The sequence below is a fragment of the Pygocentrus nattereri genome, chromosome 28 (genome assembly GCF_015220715.1).
Source record: "Pygocentrus nattereri isolate fPygNat1 chromosome 28, fPygNat1.pri, whole genome shotgun sequence".
Lineage (NCBI taxonomy): Eukaryota > Metazoa > Chordata > Actinopteri > Characiformes > Serrasalmidae > Pygocentrus > Pygocentrus nattereri.
In genome coordinates this window covers 1637890-1661130 of record NC_051238.1, presented here as the reverse complement: position 1 = coordinate 1661130, position 23241 = coordinate 1637890, and the positions used below count along the sequence as shown (strand labels likewise).

The 23241-nt window shown below is 41.8% G+C and overlaps 1 protein-coding gene across 1 annotated transcript in view; it reads left to right on the top strand.

Annotated features, from left to right (window-relative positions):
* Window positions 1-14597, top strand: part of LOC108413082 (guanylate-binding protein 1-like) — a 52088-nt gene extending 37491 nt beyond the window's left edge. The window contains exons 9-13 of the mRNA XM_037535628.1: window positions 9229-9509; window positions 10024-10236; window positions 10347-10449; window positions 10539-10732; window positions 13880-14597. Of these exons, the coding sequence (XP_037391525.1) occupies window positions 9229-9509; window positions 10024-10236; window positions 10347-10449; window positions 10539-10732; window positions 13880-13969 (881 nt within the window). The 3' untranslated portion in view covers window positions 13970-14597. The remainder of the gene's footprint in view (window positions 1-9228; window positions 9510-10023; window positions 10237-10346; window positions 10450-10538; window positions 10733-13879) is intronic.
* Window positions 14598-23241: the final 8644 nt, after the last annotated feature.

Here is a 23241-nt window from a genome sequence, read left to right as displayed (position 1 = left end):
ACTGTGTAACGCCATCTGGGTATTACAAGTACCTCATAATGCCATTTGGGCTAATGAATGACTCCCAGTCTTCTGGTGCTTTATTAGTGAGGTCTTGCATGAGGATCTGAAACACTACAGGGGGCAGGTTGGAAGTATGCTCCATTCTCTGTCCAAAATTTCCTAAATGGGGGCACACACCCTCTTTTATGTGACCTCCGGGGGCACACTCAAGTTCCTACAGAGACACTTCTGGTGGCCTAGGATGGAGAAGGATGTATCTGTCTATGTTGTCGTCTTCCAGGTTTGCGCTCAAAACAAGGAGCCTACAACACAACCAGTAAGCTTGCTTTATCCTTGTCCAAAACAAAATCTTGACCCTGATCCTACATCTGCTTGGATTTCATGACTGCGTTGCCTGTGTCAAAGGGCAACGCGGTTGAAAGGACCGGCCGTTTTTGGTCCGTTCATGAAGAGGAACCAGAGAGTGGATCACCTGTCCCGTGGAAAGCCTCAGTTGCAGCGGGAGCGCTCGGTGCAGGAAGACAGAACGACTCTCTTAATCAATCAAAGAGTTTATTAAGTCTTCTGCACAAAGAAAGAAGGGCACTCCTTCTTTTATACAAACACGTCCTGCCCTGTTGCGTACAAGCAAACAGGGTGGACCCAAATAAGTTGTCTAACAGTCATGAAATGCTAAGCTGACACTCACGGACCACCGGAACTGCCCAAAGGAGGGGGGCTTCTGCTCTGTGTACGATAATCTTACCTACGAAAAAGAACAAATTGTTCTGGACAGAATGTTGTCCCGATAAGAGGAGCAAGTTGTTTGTGCAAAACTGCCAAGGACAGTAGCTATGCTTGCTGCAAAGTCTGCTTAGAGCAGAGTCGGAGCAGAGTTAACCCTTTCATTCCCCTCTTTTATGCCTCACCAACTGGTGAGGGGGCCGCGGGGGTCGCATCGCAGAGGCCAGCGCGTAGACCCTTTCCATGAGGCATCTGGAAAAACAAGGACCCAAACACAACAGCAGCAAAACCATACAGATAATGGGGACAGCCATGGCAAAATAAGGAGTAAGTAGTTAATAAGGAGTTAGTAAGGAGTTAGTAAGGACATATTTAAGAATGTACTGCAAACATGTAGCAAGATCTGTAGTGTTGCGAGTTTTAGAACAAAAATCCTGCGATAAATAAAGAGAATAATTAATGTGAGGGTAATCATAATGAGTAACATTCAAGCAGTCAGGAGACAGACAGGTGTGTGCTACCGCCTGCAGAGTAGCAGAGAGATCCAGAGGGGCCATGACCATGGAGTGCTTGTTCACACTGGAGGGCATCAGGTGACACACGTAGCAGGAGTCATTGTGGTACTGCTTGGCAGTCCAGTTAGCATACTGCCAGAAAACGTTATCCATGGGGGATCCGCCAGCACGTTCCACCAGGCACAGGATTAATATTAGTTGCAACATACTTCTGTAACACAGGACAGGTTAGAGATAGGAAACAAAAATAGTTAGACGTCTAACATGTATATACATCACTGCGGGGCTGACTGACATCTGGAGGCATGAATCCACTGTGGAAAAAGATCAGTTAATACCCCCGTGCGTGTGACAGCGAGTACAGTAGTGGGTTCAGAGAAAGGGGAGTCTGAAAAACCCTTTCTCCCAAATTTCTTGACCAATACCTGATCGCCCGGCTTAAAAGCATGGGTTGAGACCCTGGGAGGGTCTGTGATAGTTTGGTTGACCCTCTCCCAGTATTCATTCAGAACAGTTAACAACCCTGCGGTGTACTCGCTGCGACGCACATCCAAGTCCGCGGACGTCCCATGACAATTTCATACGGCGACAGACCACCCAGAGTGTCTGTGCGCGCCATCCGCAGTTTGGCCAAAACTACAGGTAAAACCTTCACCCAATTAGTAGTGTTCTGCGTCTGCATGGCCTTTCATAACCGCCCTTTTATAGTCCGATTAACCCTTTCGACCATACCCGAGGATTGAGGGTGATAGGGGATGTGGAAAGCCCAGTCTATGCTCAGGTGCTTCGCGAGCATCTGTGTGACTTTGGAGGTGAACGGTGTGCCTTTGTCGGAGTCTATTCCTAAGGGGACACCGTAACGCGGTATGATTTCTTGGCATAGTTTTGTCACAACTGTATTTGCATTTTCTTTATTGCATGGGAACGCCTCTGTCCAACCAAAAATTTATCTACTAAGACCAGTAAATATTTGTACGGCCCTACAGTCGTCATGTGTGTGAAATCGATTTGCCATTCTTGGAAAGGTGTTTCTGGTTTAGGAAGAACTTGGTGCGGCCCGGCCGGTTTTGGGTTATTCTGTGCACATGTAAGACAACGGTCTAATATGCGATCAACGGCAGAGTTCAAATTGTGAATGCAAAACAATTCGGACATGTCATGCTTTACCCCTCTTCGTTCCCGATGCGAAATACCATGAAAATCGGGAACGAGGAACAGAACACAATGTGCGGGCAGGCACAGCCTGCCCCGGGCGTCGCGCAGCGGTTTGACGGCTGGATCGTAGCCCGATGACAACCAATGCTTGATATCAGAGTCCGAGCTGGTGGCCTGAATACAGTCAAGATCAAGACGAGGAAGTAAGTCAACCGTGAGTGCAGCACAGGAGAAGGAAGCCGGATTCATAAAAGGGCAAGTGGGGCCATGAAGAGCTCCGCGTTTTGCGGCAGAGTCGGCGGTATTGTTACCAACAGAGTCAGGGTCGCTACTACGCTGGTGAGCGCGAACTTTAACAACGGCCAGTCGGGAGGGCAGGAAGCTCGCCCTGATCAGGTCCTCGATAAGCGACGCATGGGAAATGGGTTTGTTATCAGTAGTAACGAAACCGCGTTGATGCCAGATTCCCCCAAAATCATGAACTACGGCGAAAGCGTAACGGCTGTCCGTGTATATAGTGACATCTTGGTCTTGAGCCATCCGATGATGGCTCGGAACATGATCCATCAACATAAAATGCTAGGCCAGAAGGCAACGGGGTGGAAGACACGTCAGGGCGAATAGAAGTTTCACCGGCCAGACGGGTCTCGCAGTCATGCACGTCTAGAGTGGGACTGGAGGCGTCGTGTGGTAACAGAAGTAAACGCATTAAAGCGGAAGAGACAGTATCTAGTGAGGAGTGCGGACGCACAGTGAGGATTTCGGTGTTCAACAAAATGTTTTCATAGCCTGCACGCCGCTGAGCAGACAAGTGCTGTGTAGAACAGTTATTTAGGAGCTGACAGACCTGATGAGAGGTGTGTAAGGTCAAGTCATGACCTAAAACGATTTTTTCAGCATCCTGTACCATTAGTGCGCACGCCGCGACCGCTCGGAGACAGGACGGAAGGCCTCGGGCCGTAACGTCCAATGTTTTAGAATAATATGCGCAAGGGTGCAAACCTCCCCTGTGGGGCTGAGCCAGAACCGCAGCAGCAGTGCCCCCCGACTCCGACACCCACAGGTGAAATGGCAGAGCGTAGTTGGGCAGGCCCAAGGCTGGTGCAGACTGCAGTGAGGACAGTAGAGCAGAATATGCACAGTTCATGGCTGTAGTCCATGTGAGGCGATGAGTCATGGCCTGTTCGTGAGTGAAGGAGGCACGCAGTGTTTTGTCATGCGCGGAGCAGTCAGGAATCCACTGTCTGCAGTAATTGATGAGGCCGAGGAAAGACATCATAGCCTGCTTGGTGGCGGGCTTGGGAAGCTGCGTGATGCATGACACTCGGTCAGCGGAGAGGAGGCGTTGACCTTGAGATAGTTCATGACCCAGATATTGGACCCGGGGTAGGCAGAACTGCAGTTTCTTTAGTGAAACCTTGAAGCCCAGGGCAGCCAAGCGCATGATGACCAGTTTAGATGCCTCAGTGCACGTGGAGGTGTCAGGGGCCGAAATCAGAAGGTCATCTGCATACTGCAGGAGCACAGCACCCCCAGGGAGGGAAAGGTCAGAAATGAGGTCTCGGAGCGACGCGGCGAACGCCGCAGGCGAGTCGCAGAAACCTTGCGGCAAACGAGACCACGTGTATTGGCGTTGGCCATGAGTAAAAGCGAAAATCGGCTGGGTGTCAGGTTCAACAGGAATGCTGAAAAAAGCAGAACTAACGTCTAAAACAGTAAAAAATGCGTGTTGACACGGAATGGAGGTCAATATCGAAGAGACATCAGGCACAATTGGGGCGATAGGCACGATGGCATCATTAAGGCGTCGAAAATCTTGAGTGAATCGACAAGAACCGTCCGGCTTGGGGACTGGGTTAATCGGTGTGTTATACGCACTTTGACATGGGACGACCACACCTAGAGAAAGAAGTTTCTGTAGAATAGAGTCCATACCACACAGTTTGTGCTCGGGCAAAGGGTATTGTATAACATAAACAGGAGTGGGGCTTTTTAGAGTAGCCTCATATGGTTTACAATCAACCCTGCCAACATCATCCTTATGTGCAGCCCAAACAGTGTGTGGTATGGAACGCAGAGGCTCAGGAACCTCTGTGGCATGTGAGACAGACAGCAGAGCAGACACAGGTGATTTAAAGGATTTATTGGCGATGTTGAGATTGCGATTGAAATCTCCCGTGGACACGGTCATGCGCGAACCAGAAAAGGACAGGGATAGACCAAGTTTACTCATTAAATCCCGCCCCATAGGGTTAAAGGGACAATCTGGCATGAACACAAAAGAATGAGTAAATCGCACTGCGTCGCATACAACCTGAAGTGGGGGCGTATACGGAGATGAGAAGGGCTGTCCTGTAATACCCACAGAGCTAGTGATTCTAGATGATAAAGGCCCCTCATAGCGAAGAGAGCGTGGCGCCGGTATCAATGAGAAAATTATAATCAACACCAGATACATTGAGAGACACAACAGGAAGGTCATGATTCAGATGGTTGGCAAGGGGAAGAGCACATTTTGGTAACAAAAAGTGCAGCTGTCCTGTTATTTATCTGTCTTTTCTTAAACCTAACTTGCCTGGCACTGCTGTGGATTGAAGTCCACATTTCAAAAAATACACAGTAGTGATCACACAATGCAACATCCTTAATAGAGGCTGAAATGTTAAGGCCCTTTGAGATAACCACATCCAAAGTGTGACCATGGCAATGTGTGCTTCCAGTCACATGCTGAGAAAGTTCAAAAGATTCAAGTACATCATAGAGTTCTTTGGCGTAATTATCCTTGTGATTATCAATATGAATGTTAAAATCACCAGCAATAACAAAATGATCAAATTCAGTAGAAATAAAAGATAACATATCTGTGAAGTCATCAATAAAATTAGCATTGTACCTTGGAGGTCTGTAGACAGTTACTAATAATATTCTTTGTGCCCCCTTTAAAATCGCTTCTAAATATTCAAAAGATGTGAAATCACCAAGTGGTAACTGCTTGCATTGGAACGTATCATTAAACAGCATTGCTACACTTCCGCCTTTCTTGCCGGTGCATGAAACGTTTAAAAAGTTAAAGGTTGGTGGAGCCGTCTCAGTTAACACAATATCAGCACTATATGAGTTTAATGTCTCTGTTAAAAGCATGAAATCAAGCCTGTGAGTTGTAATTAAATCATTAATTATATAAGACTTATTTGTAAGAGATCTGATATTCAGTAGAGCTAACTTAATAACCTATGCACTTTGTTTCAAAGACTGTGAGTTACCTCCAACATACTGCAGGTTGGATGTATTCACAGTATCTGACCTAAACTCCTTGTTCTTTCTGCTTCTGATACGAACTGGAATGGGAAAGATAATTTGGACACAGGGTCCATGCTTGTTTTGAAAACATGTACCGCTGATATCATCACTGTAGTAGCACAGACCCAAAAGAGAGAATGCAGAAAGGCTGAGCGCAGATGGCGTAAAACCAAACTTCACACACATAAAGAGAGTTTATTCGGTTCACCCCACACCTTTTTCACGTCATACCACGATTTATAGCTTTCATTCATGTAAGATAGGTCTCATCCGGGATCCCCTATGCCCTCATTAATCATGCGATGTGCGGAACCCAAATAGCCCACATCGAAAGTGCCCTCCCTGGGGTATGCGGGTATTTGCGGATTACCTTCGGTCCAACCAGCTAGGTTGGACAAACCCAAATTACATCTACGCATCCATGCAGCCGGTGTCTCTTCCGGCTCTGGTTGGAACGACGTGCCCAGTATGGAAAAATACAGTGAGAGCTGTACTGAGAGTTTCCACTATAGGACGTTCCCTGTCTCCCACTAAGCGCTTAGGTTTAAATGTACCCTCTCTACTCTCACTCTCGTACTCCCGCCCACCCGACAGGGCTGGGTCGGTTCGCTCTGAACACCCAGGTGATCTCGACAACCAGGTAGAGGTCCAAAAACGATTAATTGGACTTACCTGGGTGAAGAGAACACGTCGGAGGTCACCATTTGAAAGGACCGGCCGTTTTTGGTCCGTTCATGAAGAGGAACCAGAGAGTGGATCACCTGTCCTGTGGAAAGCCTCAGTTGCAGCGGGAGCGCTCGGTGCAGGAAGACAGAACGACTCTCTTAATCAATCAAAGAGTTTATTAAGTCTTCTGCACAAAGAAAGAAGGGCACTCCTTCTTTTATACAAACACGTCCTGCCCTGTTGCGTACAAGCAAACAGGGTGGACCCAAATAAGTTGTCTAACAGTCATGAAATGCTAAGCTGACACTCACGGACCACCGGAACTGCCCAAAGGAGGGGGGCTTCTGCTCTGTGTACGATAATCTTACCTACGAAAAAGAACAAATTGTTCTGGACAGAATGTTGTCCCGATAAGAGGAGCAAGTTGTTTGTGCAAAACTGCCAAGGACAGTAGCTATGCTTGCTGCAAAGTCTGCTTAGAGCAGAGTCGGAGCAGAGTTAACCCTTTCAGCGGTAATTTGGGTTTGAGTAATTGGTTTCCAGACCTGCAAATTTATCGCAGTACCTGGATTACTGTCAGACAAGAGGGCAGCTTTGCTTCTGTTACAGCATGTGGTGAGGGTCCATTGATGCCCAACTGATGTTGGACTGGTGTCTGACTGTGAATTTCAGTTCACTAGTCAGTTCTGGAAGGATCTAACCTAAAGAACCTAAAGGGCAGACTGAAAGGGCTAATCAGGACCTAGGTGTTTAGCCTCCTCTAGACTTCCTGTAGTGTTCGGGTCAAATCTGACCAATTTACAACTTAAAACACTCATAAATATTGTGTTTTACATCTGATCGCTTCAAGGCCTCATGATATCCTCCACACTAAAGAATGTTGAATAAAAATATGTTGGTGAAAAATGTTTTTTTGCTAATTTAAGAGCAGTTAAAACAGACTGGTCAATTGAAGAGGACAGGAGGGCTAGGCCATCTACGTGGCTTGAGCAGCGTTTTTATCTTTGTTTTGGGTGGAGTACACCCATAACATCCTATGGCACTCCTTGCTGGGGATGTCTCTCTTTGACTGTCAGCTTGGGTATCCTCCGCCCATATTCCACAAATGAGAAGTGGAGATTGAAGTCCTTGCAGCCTGTCTGCTTGTGCGGCGGCCACCCATCAGAAGGAAGAAAAGAGCACCTCCCTCACAATGAATAGGCAAATGGCATCACCTGTGACTCACCTCTTTCAAGGACAGCTTCATCACCTAAGCCAGTAATTTGGAAAAGTCCCTCGAGTTTACTCCTGGGTCTGCCTTCTCTTGCTTTCCCAATTTGTGCCAAATCAACCCCAAGTATTCCTCCCAGGGTTTCTCTTGCAGCCAGTTCCTGGTCATTTCCTGTGGCTCTGCTTTGTGTCCTTTGCAAAGGAAAGAAATATTAAAGCAACATGAAACTGAGAAAAGAAAGCTTTCAGTTTCTTTTCGGCTCTCTCTAGGGTGATCTAGATTATCACTGCAGTTATAGTACTTTTACTTAAGTAGTTAAGTCAAGTCAAATTTATTTAAATAGTGCTTTTTATAACAGGCGTTTTCACAAAGCAGCTTTACAGAAAAAAATCTGGGTCTGAGCCACCATCCATGCAACAGTGGCAAGGAAAAACTCCCTAAAAGCAAGAAGAAACTAGGAGAAAAAACAAGACTCAAAAGCGGAATCCATCCTTCTCTGGACAACACTTAACCCCTTAAAATCTCAGGCTCATTGCATACTAAGGCTTATTAGTCAATAACTATAGGGACTTCAGTGCAAAGAGTGAAAATAGATCTATGAAAATCTGTCACTGTTACCAGGGAAAACCAGTGACTGTACTGTGAGGAGATGACCTGTTACTATGAAAATGAAAAATCTCAGTATGGTGAGGCAGAGGAAGTAAATCTGTGATTACATAGTTTGAGGTTGTGTGCATGCAGCAGTGTCACCAGGAGGGTCAATTCATGCAGGTGAGGATTTCAGCACAATGTGGGACAGCAGTAAGGTCCATGGTGGTCAAACTTGTCCAGAACGCTGGCAAGCAGCAGGTACCAATCAAGGCAGATGAATAACAGAGTCAGACTGCATAGGATGGGTAGTTGTTCAACCTGGCAATGAAAACACACAGAGAGTCAGTTGTGTAAATACAGACTGATTACAGTTTACAGTGCTAAAGGAAAGCACCAGAGACTCCTTTAGGTCAAGCTATTACAGCCTCACTAAAAGGGAGAGAGAAGGTAACAGAGTCAGGAGGCTCCCTGAGATGTCGGTGCCCCTCAACCCCACTGTCAACAAACCTGATTGAGTGAGTGAGGCAACGGACAGTACCAACACGCCCAGTCTACCAGAATACTCTATAACCATGAACCCCCAGATCTGCACCTTTTATCTAATGGTCTATCTTAACTAATTACCAAATGCTTCACTAAACAAGTGGGCTTTTAGCTTAGACTCCCGAACACCGACTAGAAGGTTATTCCAAAGCTGGAAGGCTTTGTGTGAAAGGATTTTCAGTCTTTCTATGCCTGTTGTGCCATCTTGAGTGTGACTAGTTGTCTATGCTTAGCTTTCATTGCATCCAGTATTACTTGATGCACATTTCCCTCCAGCACTAAACCGCACTTAGTCACAAGCCTGGTAGAGAACAATGTGCTAAACATGTGTATCGAACTTCAATGAAGTGAAACAAATATCTTTATGGGTATATATTTGTGCCATGCCTTAGTGTAATTAAAGACTGATATATAAGACAGATCTAGAATTTTAACCTGGAACTTATGTGCATGAAAATGATTGTGTCTGTAAGAAAGTTTCTATTTAAATTGAATTAAAATTACATTTTTGAAATATTTCAGTGTTGGCCACTCTGGCACAGACATACGTTAAGGCGATCAGCAGTGGTCAAGTCCCGTCTCTGGACAACGCTGTGGAATCTTTGGCTCAGATTCATAACAGTCGTGCCGTCCAGGAAGCTGTGGAGTTCTATCGCTGTGAAATGACCAAAAGGGTCCACTTCCCCACGGAGACCCAGCAGGAGCTTTCTGACATCCATGCAGGTGTAGAGAAAGAGGCTATCAGCATCTTCATCAAAGGCTCCTTCAACGATCAGAACCAGGAATACCAGAAAGATCTTGTGGTAAAGTAGCATCGGCATCAAAATCATTTTGTTTGATACAACAGAAAACTGAAGAGATTAATGTTGTGGGAGCGTGTCACGGATTCTCCCTTTGTCCCTCTGAGTGTGTCTTTCTTCTCCTCTGTTGTAGCCATGTGCCTTTTTGTTTACTTGTACCATGTGCTTTTGTTATTCTGTGTCTCCTCCCTGGTCCTGCCGCCTCCCTGCTCCACCCCTCATCAGTCCCAGGTGTTTCTTGTTTCCCCTCTGTGTATTTATACCCCTTTGTTTGTTCAGTCTCTGTCTTGCATTGAGGTCTTGTGGATGTCCTCTCGTCTCTTGTTCTCTTTCATCTTGTAGTTGGGTTTTGTTTTTGTCATGGACTTGTCTTTCCTTCAAACCTCTGATACTCTGGACTCTAATTTCAATAAAAGCAACTTGCATTTGCGAGTCCCCACCTCCTTGCCTCCACTGTTACAGAGAGGAGTGTAATCAAATTTAATTCAAGCATCAATTTTCATTTCTCAATCTCCAGAAATGCCTTAGCAAGGAGTACGAGGAACTTGTTAAACAAAATATGGAAGAATCTCGTAAGGTGTGCAGGTCCATCATCACTCGTGTGTTTGGTTCTTTGGAGGAGGAAGTAAAGAAAGGTATTTACATGCGGTCTGGAGGCTACATAGAGTACTGCAGTGCCCTGGAGAGAGCAGTTCAGCAATACAGGTCAGAGAAAGGCCACGGACTTATGGTAAGTTGTCATTTAACCACTAACCTATTCTAAGCTTACCTTGATTCAAACCCTAGAAAAACCTCTGAACTGTCTGTTTTACACTCATATTCTTTCCATGTTCTTCTTAGGTTGAACAAGTCTTGACAAATTATCTGGCTGAGAACAATAACGTTGGAGAGAACATTCTTGCAGCTGACCGCTCGCTCAGTGAAGCTGAGAGGGAGATAGAGGGTAAATCACAATAATAACAACAGAGAGATTTAAGAGGCTAACCTCTTGTGGTGTTCTGTTAAAAGCTCCCTATATCTGTTCATGTTTAGAGGAAAGACGTGAGAAAGAGGCTTTGGAGCAGAAGAACAGACAACTAGAGGAACAGAAGGCAATACAGGAAAAGCTGTTTCTTGATGAGAAGAATTCCCTTAGGGAAAACATAAGACAGCTAACGGTGAAAAAGGAAGAAGAGGAGAGACGTTCTAGGGAAGAGATCATGCGACTACAACAAGCTATACACCAGGTAATTTATTACTGTGAATTGCAATGCTAGGAAAAAGACCCTGGAAGGAAGTAGTGCTTAGAGACTGTTGTGATGCAGTGACCAGTTGAACATTGTTTATGGTCAGAAGAAATGCCATGAGAAACACACAGAGCAGCAAAAGAAGAAAATGGAAGAAGAGAAGCTAGTGTGTAAGAAAGACTAGAAACTACTCGATGACTAAAAGAAAGTAATAAAGGAAAAGGGTCTTGGATTATTAGAGTGCCCTTCATTACAATCATCTTTCTATTGAGAGGAATTAAAACGTAAAAGCGGTCACTACAGTGGAAAAATGTGAAATGCATGCATGATATTATTGTTCCATAATTCGGCCCAAAATGGGCAGTAATGGGCTGGAGGTTAGGGAACTGGCCCTGTGACCGGAAGGTCGCCGGTTCGATCCCCAACGCCGACAATGCATGACTGAGGTGTCCTTGAGCAAGACACCTAACCCCTAACTGCTCCCTGGGCGCTGTGGATAGGGATGTCCACCGCTTTGGGCAAGTGTGCTCACTGCCCCCTAGTGTGTGTGTATTCACTACAGTGTATGTGGTGTTTCACTTCACGGATGGGTTAAATGCGGAGGTGAAATTTCCCCGGTTGTGGGACTAATAAGGGTCAGGGAAAAATGGAAATAAACCCTCCATTACAATGGAAAGTGCATGAGGATTTGCTGACAGAACTGAATATAATCCACCTTGAAATGTAGTGAAGGCATGAATATACTGCTTTCCGTCCATCCATCCATCCATCCATCCATCCATCCATTCATCCATCCATCCATCCATCCATCCATTTTCTAAGCTGCTTCTCCCTCAGGGTTGCGGTTGGGTGCTGGAGCCTATCCCAGCGGTCATCGGGCTTTCCACTGTGCTTTAAACCGATTTTCCTCACTGCAATGCAGTCAGAACAGTGAAGATGGTGAAATGCAGTGGCATTACTGTTTCACAGATGACCTCTAGTGCACTGTTTTTACCTCTTTTTTGACTTCAAATGTATTTGCCTCATTGAAATGCAACCAAAACAGTGAAATGTAATCAGTGTACATGTGATTTTAACACTGATATGTAGAAAACTTGCCAAATGAACAGTAAAGGATCCGTTACACTGAATTAATGTTGTTTGAAGTGCTGCACAGTGGAAAACAGTGTAGCTGTGCTTTTATTACATTTCAAGGTGGATTGTCTTCAATTCTGATATGAATTCATCACACATGTAACACATGTTACAAACTGCTATTAACTCTTCAGTTATTTGGCACCACGCCAGCAGATTTCCAACATATATACGTTTTTAATTTGTTGCTATACGTTCTCAAAACATGTGCGTAGGGAAACATATAAAAGACTCCTGATATGGTGCAGCTTTGGATTTATCGGAGATAAGCTTAGCATCAGTGACAAACTGTGTACATTGATAGAGGTTTGTGAAAGTATTCCAGAGCCCATGTGGTTATGTCTATCACAGAAGCACACAGGGACTTTTATTTTGCACACAGGGACTTTATTTTTATTGCAGGTGTCAGTTTTAGAATGAGCACATATTTACAAAAAAAAACAATAAAGTCGATAAGGTTAAACATTAGATATCCGGTCTTCTTACTGTTTTCTTTCAAATACAGGTCAAAGTAGATTACAACTCAATGCTTTGTTTGTTATTGCCTTTCACACACTGTCCCAGCTCACGCCACTGCCCAAACACAGAGGACGGTGGTGGCAAGGCACCACCAATCCAGGGAACTCACAATTCCCAGAAGCCCACAAGCTGATTAGCACCAATCATGCACACCTGTGCAAAGCTGCACTCAAACAAGAACTGTAAAGAACCGATAACCAACAAAACAAAGAGAGAAAACAGGAGCTGTGAAAAAAGACTCCAAGGCTCCAAATCAAAGAGACGAACAAATAGGAGCTGAAAGGTTTTACTTCAAAAACACGAAAGCACCTCATCATCTCTCCAGTCAGTCACTATGGGTTACAACTAACCATATGAACGCACGAGCATAAGCTGAGGCCTCTGTATGACGCAACGCTTATGCGTACCATAGGCCTGAACCCCAGGATTGTGCATTGATTGGTATGCGCTGACATTAGGATCTAACATTAAATACTCCTCCCTTTCAGCCAGTCTGTGCGTAGTTTTGCCAGTTCTTTCTAGTCTGACTACTGAGCCTTTGTTTGTCTTTTTGGTTCTTTTGAATCTGCTTTTGCTTTTTGTTCCTTTTGCTCTGTCTGCCTGGACTTTGGACTAATTTCTCTGTTACGACCTCTTTTGCTTTGCCTTTTTTACAACTACCCTATTGTTAACAAATCTGCACAAGGGTCCTTCACAAGTTCCTGAGTCTGCTTATATACATATATAATGGAAATGAGAATAAAAAAGTCATATGATGTGATCAGGAAGCTGGTAGAAGTAGACAGCAACATTAAACATTTCTTTGTAAAATGTTTTTACAGATGTGATATTGAGTTTTATTCAGAGTTGATGGAAACATATTCTTGGCAACATTTGATTTTGTTGTTTGAATTTAACTGGCCACTGGATGGAAATCTGGCTAACAAGGCAGACATTGTTTGCTGGTTTGCACACTTTATCCCGGGAACAGTCTGTGCAGTGCAGTCAGCTGAAAAAACTTGAGTGTTGAAGTAGCTTGCAAAACAGCACAGCTTGCATTTTTCTACCTCCAGAAAAAAATCCTGTGAGATCCTCAACTTGTATGTCATTGCCTGTATTCTGTCAAAGCAGAAAGTAGACATGAAAACGTTTGTATTAATTATACATATTATTTATTTATTATTTTAGCTTTTTTCTACCTTTAATGCACCCTTCCATGGTGATATTTTCACTAAGGACAACATGAAGATGCACAAGCTCTAAACTTCATTCTAATAGGCCATGACTCAGAAAGACTCACCAGTTAGACGGTTGGTTCAGTAGAGATTAGGGAGGCCCCACCCAAAAGCTTTGCATATGGACTTGGGGCGACTTATTAAACCACCGGCAGTTTGTATCCGCTGCCACAACAGCAGCATCAGTCCTGAGGATTCAGCATCAGCACCATGTCTTACTGAGGTGGAATTTGTTTCATACCAGATTGTTTAACCTGGGCTTCATGTTTTACTATTTCAGGGCCGGAGGAGTCCATGGAATTCTTTTACGAGTTTTCTTGTAAATGATGTTATTCATCCTGCAACATCCTGGATTTCCAAGATTTTTTAATGCCTAAACTCACATATAGACGTCAACAAACGCATACCAGCATACCATGATTAAACAGTGAAACATTCCTAGGCCTTCACTGGTACAAACTCAGCAAACCAGTACAGACTGTCAACAAGCAGTCAGTTAACAGCCATGAACCAGCTTATGAAGTGGTTCTCAATGACGTCAATAGGTCAATCAATAGACTACAAGTTGTCTATCAACTGAATGCAAGAGTCCATATAGATTGCAGAGTATGTATCAGCAACAGTTCAATGAAATGAGATTATAAAGCTATTTTGTAATGTCAGCCAACTATCAGTAGACATTCAACTACATATTTACTGTCAACAAACATGTAAGTTAAAGCCTGTTTCTATTCATATGTGTTACGTAATGTCACACCTTGCATATGATTGACTCTTTACTGAAAATCGTTATATATCAATTGTACCAGTAAAACTTATACTGAGAGAACTAGAGACAAGTTGACAGCCTATAGAATAGAGTGGACTACCCCAATAAAGTAAAGTAGACCCCGTAAAATCACAATACTTACATGAAATTCTTCTTTTTATGATGTGCTAACTGTTGTTGTCTGACACATTATGATTGTTGTTATCCAATAAATTACATTCGACTGCAATTTATTTCTCAAAAAAGACTAATGAAGTGTCTGCTTTACCATTTGTTCTTGGCCTGCTTTATTTCGTGAAAATGGACGATCTGAATTGGTAGAATGAATAGTTTCCATTTTAAAACAAGGCTGAAACATTCAAAGATAAGACAAATGTGGGGTTTAATCTGTTTTCACTGTCTGTCTGAATACAAAAACACACAATGTCACAATAACATTACCGTTTATAACAGACATACAAGGAAACTCATTAATAAATTCTAAAATAACCAACTGTTATATTATTTACTCAGGTTTTATTTTGTATATTAATTCCTGCAGTCAGAGCAAACACTGCCTGAGCAGGCTGCCCAAAGTTTGATGCTTTTCTAGTTGTTAGCTGCTAGTTAGATCACTGACTTTGTGCTAATTAATTAGTGACATTAGAAGAAAAAGTAGAAGAAAAGGGTGAAATGTCCCCCCTTTGTTATCACTGTGAAAATATAGCCCATAAACTGGAATAAATTCACTTTAAAATAAAACTATACTGACAAGCAGTAATATTCTCTGAAACAATATGATGGTTCATGTATTTTCCAATACGGCCTTATTTCGTCATATGATTTTGGCCCCTTTAATGCCTCTAAAAATCACATCAGAGAAAGTAATTAATGAAGTGGTTCTGAATTCACTGCCTGAGGCCCGAGACAGTGTGTATGATAGTTTTGCTATCCATTCATGGTGGAGAGAGACATGCAGGGCGCTGTGCGGCAAAATAGACCCCAAAGAAAACTCATTATTCCAGATTTTCCACTGTTTCCACTATCAGCCACGGTCACCACAGTCATCATCCAGAGACATTCTTTTTGTTAATCTGTTCAAGCTCTAGAGCAGCCCTGCATTTCCTTTCTATAAACTATTAGTTTACATTAGTTGTAGAAAAAATAATTAAGGATTAAAGTGTTTGATTGGTTGCTCACCTAGTTTACACCAATGTCCTACATAAGAAGGCCTGGTTTTGATACCCATTTAGAGTGAGTCACCACATTATATTAGGATTGAGCCAGACATGGACAGAGCAGGAGCAGGTGAAGATGGCCCTGATAAACCAGGGTAGGTACCACATCAGGTAGGTTCTAAAACTACTCCTGGAGGACACCTGTATGTTGAACTAGAGAAGTCCTTCAGTCAGTTGCGTTCCTTGGATTATCATGTCCAAAGGATGGCTAAGCATAGACCCGGCTAAGTGGCCACTTCTGTCCGACTGATCCAAAACTTTATGGGCTTCTTTCACTGTTTTGTCTGGAACTTCAGTGTGGTGGCTGCCCCCTCACTGCCCTCACCTAAAAAAATACAGGGCGGTTTCAGTAGACACCTGAAGCTCAGTGTAATGTGACAGACCCAGTAAGAAGCTCAAGGTAGAATCCAAGACATGAGGCTTTAATATAAAAGGGATTGGCAAGAATTGTAGTCATGGTGCAGGTGTGGGTCAAATCCCAAATAGCACAAAGGAAAAACAGAGCAATCGCAACTAGTAGGGTAAAGACAAAAGGCAATAATGAGAAATCCAGTCAGAACTGCTCAGTAGTTCTGCAGGAGAAGCAATACCTCACAGTTAGGCTAAGCTACAGGCTTATAAACTAAACAGGTCATATGACAGAACACAGGGATCAACACTCAGGAGACGTAGAGCGAGGACTGTTTAAACGAGGAAGTTCATCAGCCACATGCTCTCCCAAGGAGTTCTGGGAAATGGAGTCCATGTGCGAATCAAGGCCCAAGGGAGCCGTGACACTCAGAAAGCTTCTGAAGAGCTTGCTTGATCTCACCAGTCCTGCAGTTCTCCAACCCCAGGCTCCCTTTTCTTGTCAAAGTAAATCATGCCAGTGGCAGCTCAAAGTGCTTTACAGACAGGTGATAAAACACACAAGAAATCATACGTATTTATTTAGAATCAGAAGAAAACGAAAAAGATCAAATTAGAAGATAAAAACCACGAGATGTAGAGTTTCACTGAAGCTCTGAGTTAAAGAGCTGCATTTTCATTTGTTTATTAACAGTGATCTCTGAGCTTGACTGTCTAATAAAAGCTGAATAACTGAAAGAGTCTCTCTGTTTTCTGTGTTTTACAGAGGGTGTCTGTAGAAGGTCACTGTCTGCAGATCTTAGATTACGTGCTGGAACATAAACAGACAGAAACTCTGTGATGTAAGCTGTGCGTTAAAGTCATTTAGAGCTTTAAAACTAGTAGCACAGGTTTAAACTCTGTCCTGAGTGATCCAGGCAGCCAGTGCAGCTCTTTTAAAGCAGGACTGATCCGATCTCCCTGTGTTGATATGCTTAGGATGCTGCTGTGTTTTGTCCGAGCTGTAAAGAAGGTATGGTTTATTAGGAGGTTCAGTAGGAAGACCATTACAGTGATCAACTCTGCTGTAACAAACACATGAACAAGTTTATCTGCGTCACTCTGAGAGAGAAAAGGCTGAACTTCAGCGATATTTCTCAGATGGTAAAAGCTGCTTTAGTGACTGTGTTTACATGCAGATAAAACAGAGCTCAGAGTCTAAGATCACAATCAGGTTTCTACTTCAGGTTTGGTTTATAAAGCTAAAGAAAGTTTCGGTAACACTTTCTATGAATCCGGTATCTAGTATGCATTATGAGTGCATTTATAAACACCTATAAAGCATTCATAAGGCTTTATAATGTTTGACATAAGCATTTGTAACTGTACATAAGTGTTCACAATTACACACATAACACGCTATAAGAGCACATTATAAGGCTTTATAAAAGCACAAAGGAAATCTGAGTCATCAATAGTTGATGATTCTGTGGAGAGAACTTGGCAAAACAAGACATTTGGATTTATTAGTCGTCTTTGATTAGGTTATTCCAAATTCAATTTAATCCATACTCAAACTGAAATTCTTTCTTCTTCTTCTTCTTTCGGCTGCTCCCTTTAGGGGTCGCCACAGCGGATCATCTGCCTCCATCTTGCCCTATCCACTGCCTCCTCTACTTTCACACCAACCATCTCCATGTCCACCTTCACTACATCCATAAACCTTCTCTGAGGTCTACCTCTTCTCCTTCTACCCGGCAGCTCCATCTCCAACATTCTTTGCCCAATATATCCACTATTCCTCCTCAACACATGTCCAAACCATCTCAACCTGGCCTCTCTAAATAAGAAAATAATAATAATGTTAGTAAGCTGTAAAAAACGCAATACCACAATTTAACTGACCAAAATAACCAATTGTTATTAAACTGTTTAAACTGTTTAAAAAGCACAACCAGACATACTGAAATCATTTAACCAAGTTGAACCACAGTTGAATGATCATACCAAGCATGTGAATGTCATTAATAGAGCATAATTACTTTTTGAGAGTTTTAAAGGGTAAATTTTTTCATTCATCGCATCTGATTGACTATTTATGATAAAATTGGGGCATTTCTCGGCTATTGTTTTATTACACATGACCACTTAAATCATTTTTCACAGAAAAAGAAAATCATTTATTGTTACTTGTGATATATTCTACATGTATTATTGAGTGAGTAATAGTTTTCATCTTACCTGCTACCTCATCCCTTGACTCCTCCTCCTCTGTTTCAATAGCCTTCTTTCCTGGGTAGAACAAATCACATTTAAGTATTATAATTAGACCAATGACACTAAAAATTGTTGCATTCAATGTACTTAATGTCAAATGTGCACATTGGTAATAGATTAATAAAGTATATACCACCAGCAAAATTACTGGTAATCGATGACTTTTTTTGCAATAACATTATATGGAACTTTTTCATGCTGAACCAATATATAGTGTCAGATCTGTGGCAAAACTGAGTATCACATTCAAACTGATTCTTTGTTCTGCAGTACAATGACAAACTTAAAGTCACAGGACTGCAGTGGTGTTACCTCAGGGGGACAGCTTGGGAAGACAAGTTCGGTATTGTGCTGGACTCATGACATCATGTTACATACAAGTACTTTTTTTTGGTTTTATGTTTAGCTATTGTGCTTTATTATGATCATGTATATTGGGATTGTGAAGTTGCTAACTGGACCTTAGAGGACTAGCAACATTTAACGATGAGAGACAATACCAGTTGTTTTGTGTTGACAGTATAGTGTACCACAGACCCCATGAAACCATGGACCCTAGTTGTCAACATGCCATTGTGCAAGCTGGTGGTGGTGAAATATTGGTATGCGATGTGCATTGCCTTGCCATGCATACACTGCCCAGTGTTTAGCCTCACTCACAGAATAAAACCCTATAAAGATGTGGGTGTTTCCAAACTACACCCTGAGAAAATCCATCCTTCCATTTTCTAAGCCGCTTCTCCGTCAGGGTCGCGGGAGCCTATCCCAGCAGTCATCGGGCGAAAGGCAGGATACACCCTGGACAGGTCGCCAGTCCATTGCAGGGCAGACAGACAGACAGTCACTCACACCGAGGGGCAGTTTAGCATGTCCAATTGGCCTGACTGCATGTCTTTGGACTGTGGGAGGAAACCGGAGAACCCGGAGGAAACCCACGCAGACACGGGGAGAACATGCAAACTCCACACAGAGAGGACCCGGTCACCCAGCCGGGGAATCGAACCCAGGCCCTCCTCGCTGTGATGCGTCAGCGCTACCCACCACGCCACCGTACTGCCCACCCTGAGAAAATGCTATTTCATATTCAATTTACATACTGCTATGCCATGATTCTAAGTATGTGAATGTATTATAGCTTGAACTGTCCACTGCAATACATAGACATGTGATTCTGCATTACAGTTAGCATCTGTGCAGATTGTAACTGTATACTGCAATCTATCAGCTGTTGTTACAGTGGCTGTAATTACAGGGATATGCCCAGTTTTTACAGGATATCCTGTTTTGAAAATTACAACATGCTCATTTTGATAGACCTTTAAACTCTTTCAGGGTAAACTAAGCGATTGTCCTGAAACAAATATCCCTGCTATTTAGCTTCACTGTGAAGGAGGATTTACTTTAACTTGGAAGAAATACATGATAGTGCTGCTTATAGCCAATTTTCAAAATGTTGACTGTTTTTTTTCTCTCCTTTACACATTTTTAGGATTTATAAAACAAAAACAGCAACAATTTGTAACTGCGTCTAATGCTATTACCTTAGATCTCATAAGATTAAGAAATGATTGCACACTTAATCATTTGAATTATTTTAATACAACTTTATGTGAACAAGCCATGCATTAAGCATCACTTCATCAAAGAGGTTTTACATCTGTAGCCCACATAGGTGTATTTTCATTAAGGGTGATATGAAAAAAAAAAGATTTATTGTTATTTACAACGTAACAAAGTTAGTAGATAAAATAAATGTAGTAATAATTAATAATTAATGCTCCTACATATAGTAATGCTATGACTTAACACACAGATCCACCTGGCAATATGGGAAGATCTGTAAAAATGAGCACAGTGTCATTTTCAGTTTTGTAAGAACAAGCTAAGTACCTGTAGTGACAGATCCATTAACAACATTTTGGAGGAAGCTTCTTACCTTTCCCTTTTGGAGCACCTGTAGATGATCCTGAAATGTTTGATGACCTCGAATGGCTAGAAGATGAGGCTATAAATGAACAGAAAAAATACATGTTTACACAGTAAACACACAGTTTATGCCAAGCAGTTCAGCATATTCAGTTATGGGAACATCATGATTAAGGAAACTGATTTTGATCAAATTACAACTTTATGATCAAATGTTAAAATATTTGAAAGACCCTTAACTTGTTTAGCTAACCCTTCAGTTTACCTGTCATTCGGGAAAGTCGATCTTTCAGGAATTCCTTGTCTGCCTGAAGATGTTTGATTGTTTCCTGAAGACGTTTAACTTTCTTCTTTTCAGCTTCAAGAAGCGTCTTTGCAACTTGTAAATCAATCGGAGCAAGAAGTGGGTACTGGGAATTCTGGAAGTGTGTGCTACCACCTGGAAGCCCATACTGAAAACTGTCTCCAGCAGATCACGTGAGCAGCTGCTATCTATTGTGAGGCGCTATGTGAGAAGAGGAACCAGTGTTATAACTGACGAGTGGCGAGCGTATTGAGGTCTGTCAGATTTCGGCTATGATCACCAAACAGTTTGCCACAAGAGACTTTTTGTGCATCCGCAGGGCCCAAAACACACTGGCTGGCCAAACAGCACAAATGGGGCGTACTTGGAAGACTTGCTCCATGCTTTTGAAAACGGTATAAAAGTCCATGTTAATGAAGTAGTTTTGATCAGCATTCTGAATTTTGCGGCCCTGAACAACTGATGTCTGTCTAGCTTTTTTACAGATAAAATACACTGTAGAGAAATGGTCTGTTCAGATGTATTGATATTGGCATGCAGTATGTTTTTGAAGTTGTTTTAGAGTCCTAAATTAAATTGTCCTAAATTATCAAAATTCATTTGATTTTTTTTACATTCAAAATGTATTTAAGTTTGTCAAAATGTTTGTTATATCAAATGTATCTTAGAATAACTATTGAAAATATACATAACTTACATGTTTATGCATACATGTTGTTTTTATTAACTATATACATTTGACAATAAATAAACCCATGTTCAACATACAAACTTGTGGTTCGTGTACTCTTCTTTATAAGTTGTTATAAGTTCATATAGAGCTGATCAGTAACATCACTTTACCTACAGTCTGTAAGGAGCGTTTATAAATGTTCATTAATTGTTATGTGCACTTATAAAGTCATTTTTATTTTAACGATACTAATGAGCATTAGAGAGTACGCCAGTGAGAATGGGGTTCTCACTGTGAATCTTTATAAAGCTTTATGAGAATAAACAAACCAGTTGTTATAAAACTTTATGATGCTGGTTTCACCAATATTCCAGAGAACAGGAACATGTATATATTATAGGGCATTATAGCACTTTATAGCATTATAGTGCTATAACGCCTTATAATGTGCTCTTATAGCATGTTATGTGTGTAATTATGAACACTTATCTACAGTTACAAATGCTTATGTCAAACATTATAAAGCCTTATGAATGCTTTATAGGTGTTTATAAATGCACTTATAATGCATTATAGATACCGGATTCATAGAAAGTGTTACCAAAGTTTCTCCTAAATCATTTTTCTCTGACTTTCTGACTTAAAGACTTTTCTGTTTACTGCACATTTTTCTTCCTCCTCCTCTGCATAGTTTGTTTTTTTTTGTCCTGCCCATGCTATGTGAAGTGACCTTGTGTTTGTGAAAGGCGCTATATAAATGTAGTTTATTATTATTTATTATTATTATTTCTGCACCAACGATCAATATTTCAGTTATTTCATTATTTAATTGTGGAACATTTTGCAACATCCACTGAGAAGTTGATGCCTCAGACTCCTCATGCTGAGTTGGTTAATCAGGACCTAGATATACCCACAGGCCTTAATCTCTTAAACTTTATTGTTCATTTCAAGGACTTCTTATATTTATATACTTTTTTCTTTTATTTTTCTACAATTAGTGTCTATTTTTACACTTAGTGTTTAGTGTTTATTTAAAGTGTATTTAAAATTCATATATGCCCTGTTTACCGTCTATTTAATGTTATTGCTGCACCACAGGGTCTGACCGTTTCAATGCTCTGTATGTCCTGTACATATTGTAGCTTTGATAATAAAGCTGATTAAAGACTTAAAGAGCACTTCAGAAACAGCATCGTTTGCACTCCTTCCTCTATTTCTGATAAGACTTTCTGTACTTTTCACTGTTATTAAAACAAATTTTATTATTTTTAAGTAAACATTGCTTTCTGATCGTACCTGGTGACTGCTCTTTTATTATTAATTTTAATTTCTCTGGTGTGTCTGTTACCGGCTGGGGGTCTTTGAGGTCTTTGTGGATGAGTTTTCAGTTCCTGTGACAGGATGTCATATATCCTGTTTCGCAACTTTTAAGGAACGGTGTGCACAGTCTTGCTGAGTTTACATACAGTTGCATGTACAGTATTAACAAGGTTGCCATAAAAATTCCCTACCAGAATGTTTCCCTCACGCTGTGAAGATGTAGTGTCATATTAAACTCACACTTCAGCCATCAACCAAGGCAGCATTACTCAAAGACTAGTGATCATTATTGAAAAAGAAGTCTAAAAAGTGTGCATTAATATGGGCCTTATCAGTCCTGCTTCATGTAAATTTTGTAGCCTTTTTTAATCCGTAAGGTAAAAACTTGGCATATCAAGAATTTCTTCATTCATTATATTTTTTATTGTACAAGTTCATACATATAGACATGATCTTTCCCCTCCTCAGAACCCAACACAAAAAAGGAGAAGTAAAGTGAGCCATCTGTCAAACATCAAACACCCAGAACACATTTCACACACTTACAGCACTTACAGCTTTCCAGCCACTACATCTTAGTGGGAGTCTAATTTCTTCCATAGAGGTAAGAAACTTTTCCCATATTTTCTTTAAGCAGGGCTCGGCAACCCAAACATTTCCAAAGCCATTTTATCCTTTTAACAAATCAAACCACCTTGGGAGTCACATTTAATGTCCAATATGTCTCAGTATGTCCTACTATAGACTAACAATATTAATGAAAATGGAGACTTTTTTGTCTTTTCGTTAGCTCCAAGCTAAGTGGGACTGTTGTCTGTGTTGCTAT